Source organism: Geospiza fortis, unplaced genomic scaffold (genome assembly GCF_000277835.1).
Source record: "Geospiza fortis unplaced genomic scaffold, GeoFor_1.0 scaffold213, whole genome shotgun sequence".
NCBI classification, from domain to species: Eukaryota; Metazoa; Chordata; class Aves; order Passeriformes; family Thraupidae; genus Geospiza; species Geospiza fortis.
In genome coordinates this window covers 1,439,662-1,442,512 of record NW_005054399.1, presented here as the reverse complement: position 1 = coordinate 1,442,512, position 2,851 = coordinate 1,439,662, and the positions used below count along the sequence as shown (strand labels likewise).

At 57.0% G+C, this 2,851-nt stretch overlaps 1 protein-coding gene across 1 annotated transcript; it reads left to right on the top strand.

Moving 5' to 3' along the window:
• The first annotated feature begins 130 nt into the window (after positions 1–130).
• On the top strand, positions 131–1,182 carry HS3ST6 (heparan sulfate-glucosamine 3-sulfotransferase 6). Its single transcript, XM_014309077.2, has one exon. The coding sequence runs from the start codon at positions 135–137 to the stop codon at positions 744–746; it is 612 nt and encodes a 203-aa protein (XP_014164552.1). The 5' UTR covers positions 131–134; the 3' UTR covers positions 747–1,182.
• Positions 1,183–2,851: the final 1,669 nt, after the last annotated feature.

The following is a 2,851-nucleotide window of genomic DNA, read 5'->3' as shown; positions in this document are numbered from 1 at the left end:
TCAGAAAATATCATGGCTACAGCTGGGAAGCCCCTGAGCCTTTCTAGCCGGGTTTTGGGGTTTGTTCCCACCCATTGTCCCACCAGGTGGGAGCAGCTGAGCCCTGACCGTGTCTGTCTGTCCTCAGGAGCCTGATGCCACGGACCCTGGATGGACAGATCACCATGGAGAAGACCCCCAGCTACTTTGTGACCAAGGAGGCCCCGCGGCGCATCCACAGCATGTCCCGGGACACGAAGCTCATCGTGGTGGTGCGCGACCCGGTGACCCGCGCCATCTCGGACTACACGCAGACCCTGTCCAAAAACCCCTCCATCCCCAGCTTCCAGGCCCTGGCCTTCAAAAACCTCAGCACGGGACTGATCGACACCAGCTGGAGCGCGGTGAGGATCGGCATCTACGCCAAGCACCTGGAGAACTGGCTGCAGTTCTTCCCCCTCTCCAGGTTCCTCTTCGTCAGCGGGGAGAGGCTGGTCAGCGACCCCGCCGGGGAGATGGGCCGTGTCCAGGACTTCCTGGGCCTCCAGAGGCTGGTGACAGACAGACATTTCTACTTTAACGAGACCAAGGGCTTTCCCTGCCTGAAGAAGCCGGAGGGGGATAGCAAACCCCGCTGCCTGGGCAAGTCCAAGGGGCGGCCGCACCCCACCATCGACGGGCAGGGGGTGCAGCGCCTGCGGGACTTCTACAGACCCTTCAACATGAAGTTCTACCAGATGACAGGGCAGGATTTCGGGTGGGACTGAGCCCATCCCCAGGGCACGCTGCCGGGCTGGCACCTGGGCTGCCAGGACTGCGGTCCAGGGATGCCCGTGGTCACTGTGGTCAGGGGAAATCTGTGGTCATCATGATCCAGGGATGCCCGTGGTTACTGTGGCCCAGAGATGTCTGTGGTCATCATTGTCCAGGGATGCCCGTGGTCATTGTCCAGGGATGCCCGTGGTCACTGTGGTCAAGGGATGCCCATGGTCGTCATTGTCCAGGGATGCCTGTGGTCATTGTCCAGGGATGACCGTGGTCATTGTCCAGGGATGCCTGTGGTCACTGTGGCCCAGGGATGCCCGTGGCCACCCCACCAGCACCCTCCTCCCCTTGTTCTAATTTATATCGGACCTTTTCTGGCAAGAAACGGACTTTTCTGGAGTAGAGAGAAATATTTAATAAAACCTCAGATGAGCCCTCTCCCCTCCCTGAGCAGATTAAATATTCTTCCATATAAACCTTGCTGATCTCCATTAACTGGGAGTGTTCCGGGCGGGACTGTGGGTTTGTGTGCGCAGGGATTGTGGATCCATCCAGAGTGAAACCTTTGGAAACCTCTGGGCCACACAGCTGAGGGTTCTGGGGGTAACACAGTCCCTGGTGGCCAGGGGAGGGCTGGGCAGCAAACCCCAATCCTGGGAGATGCTTTGGAGATGGAAAAGAGTCTGCAGGAATTTCCCAGCTGAGCAAAACAACGAACAGCAGCAGTTCTGAATAAATGCCAGGTCCTGGCTTAGGGAGAGGGAGTTGTGGATCACTTCCCCGTGTTCCTGGAGTGGCCCAGCTGGTAGGGCAGGGCCTTTCTAACCCTTAGCAGAAAATTTCAGCTTCTCCGCAATTTACCCAACTCTGCCCTTTCAGTTCAATAATCTCAACAGCTTTTCAAATCTGCAGCCATCGAGGGTCATCACGGGAGGATGCAGAAATTACTTTAATCTCTACTAACTAGTTTTCCCTTAATTAAAGATGGGGGAAACATTTAATTAACCTCTATGATCTTATTAGTGACTCATATTTGTCTCTTTAATGAGCTAATTATGAGTTTTGGAGGGCCCTCAGGCCCTGCATTATTTGCAGATCTGCTTTGGCTGTGGTTCCTTCCATCATGCAGCATCCCAAAGCTGCCGAGGTGCCTCCTCTCCTCGCTGCTGCTGCTGCTGCCTGGGCAGGAGGAGGGGAGCAGGTCCCACTTCTGGGATGTACAAGGGGCCTCATCCCTTCTCCTCCCAGTACCCCACACCTGCAGTTTCATCCCACACAGCTCTCCCTGTCCCGGGTCCTGGCACCTCCCCCGTGTCCCTGGAGGTGAGGTTTGTGTCCTGTCTCATTCTCCGGGCTGCAGGTGAGGTTGGGCATGTTCCTGTTCACTCCCAGGACAAGTGACACCTGCTTAAGGTGATGCTGGAGGGAAAAGCAAGCAGCTGCCAGCTTCTGTGTGGATTGGGCCATGGAGGTGACAGCCCCCAGGGCTTTGTCACCGGGGTAAAGCAGGATAGTGCCAAGGCAGAGTGAGAGGAGATGAAACCAGGACTGGTTGAAATCCCTAAGTCCTCGAAGAGATGCAGCTGTTCTGGGATGGGCTCAGCACCCCCTGCCCTGGCTGTGACCCCCGGCCATCAACCAGCAGAGGTGGGATCGGCTCAGCATCCCCTGCCCAGTACGGAGTCCCCAGGCTTCGTCCCCCCGGCTGTGTCCCCCAGGCCATGTCCCTCAGGCTGTGTCCTCCCTGTCTGTGACTCCCGGCCATCAATGTCCCCCAGGCTGTGTTCCCCGGCTGTGACCCCCGGCCGTGTCCCCTCCAGGGCGGGATGTCGCAGCCGCTGGAGCCCCTTGTCAGCCTCGCTGGCAGCTCCGCATGATGGACTGCGCTCTGCTTGTTTAGGTTTTGTTTCCAGCGACGACATTCGACCAAATTATTCTCCGCCAAGGGCTTTAAAGTTTCCCAAGTGCCTGTGAAAGGCTGGAAACGCTGATAGTGATCCTATTTCCCAGCTGAGTGACTGCATTCAGCCCCAGCCGTATTGATATGCAAAACGTTAAGGGTCCCGGCTCTAAAGATGGTTTCTGTCTGCCCTGTGAAAGGGAACCA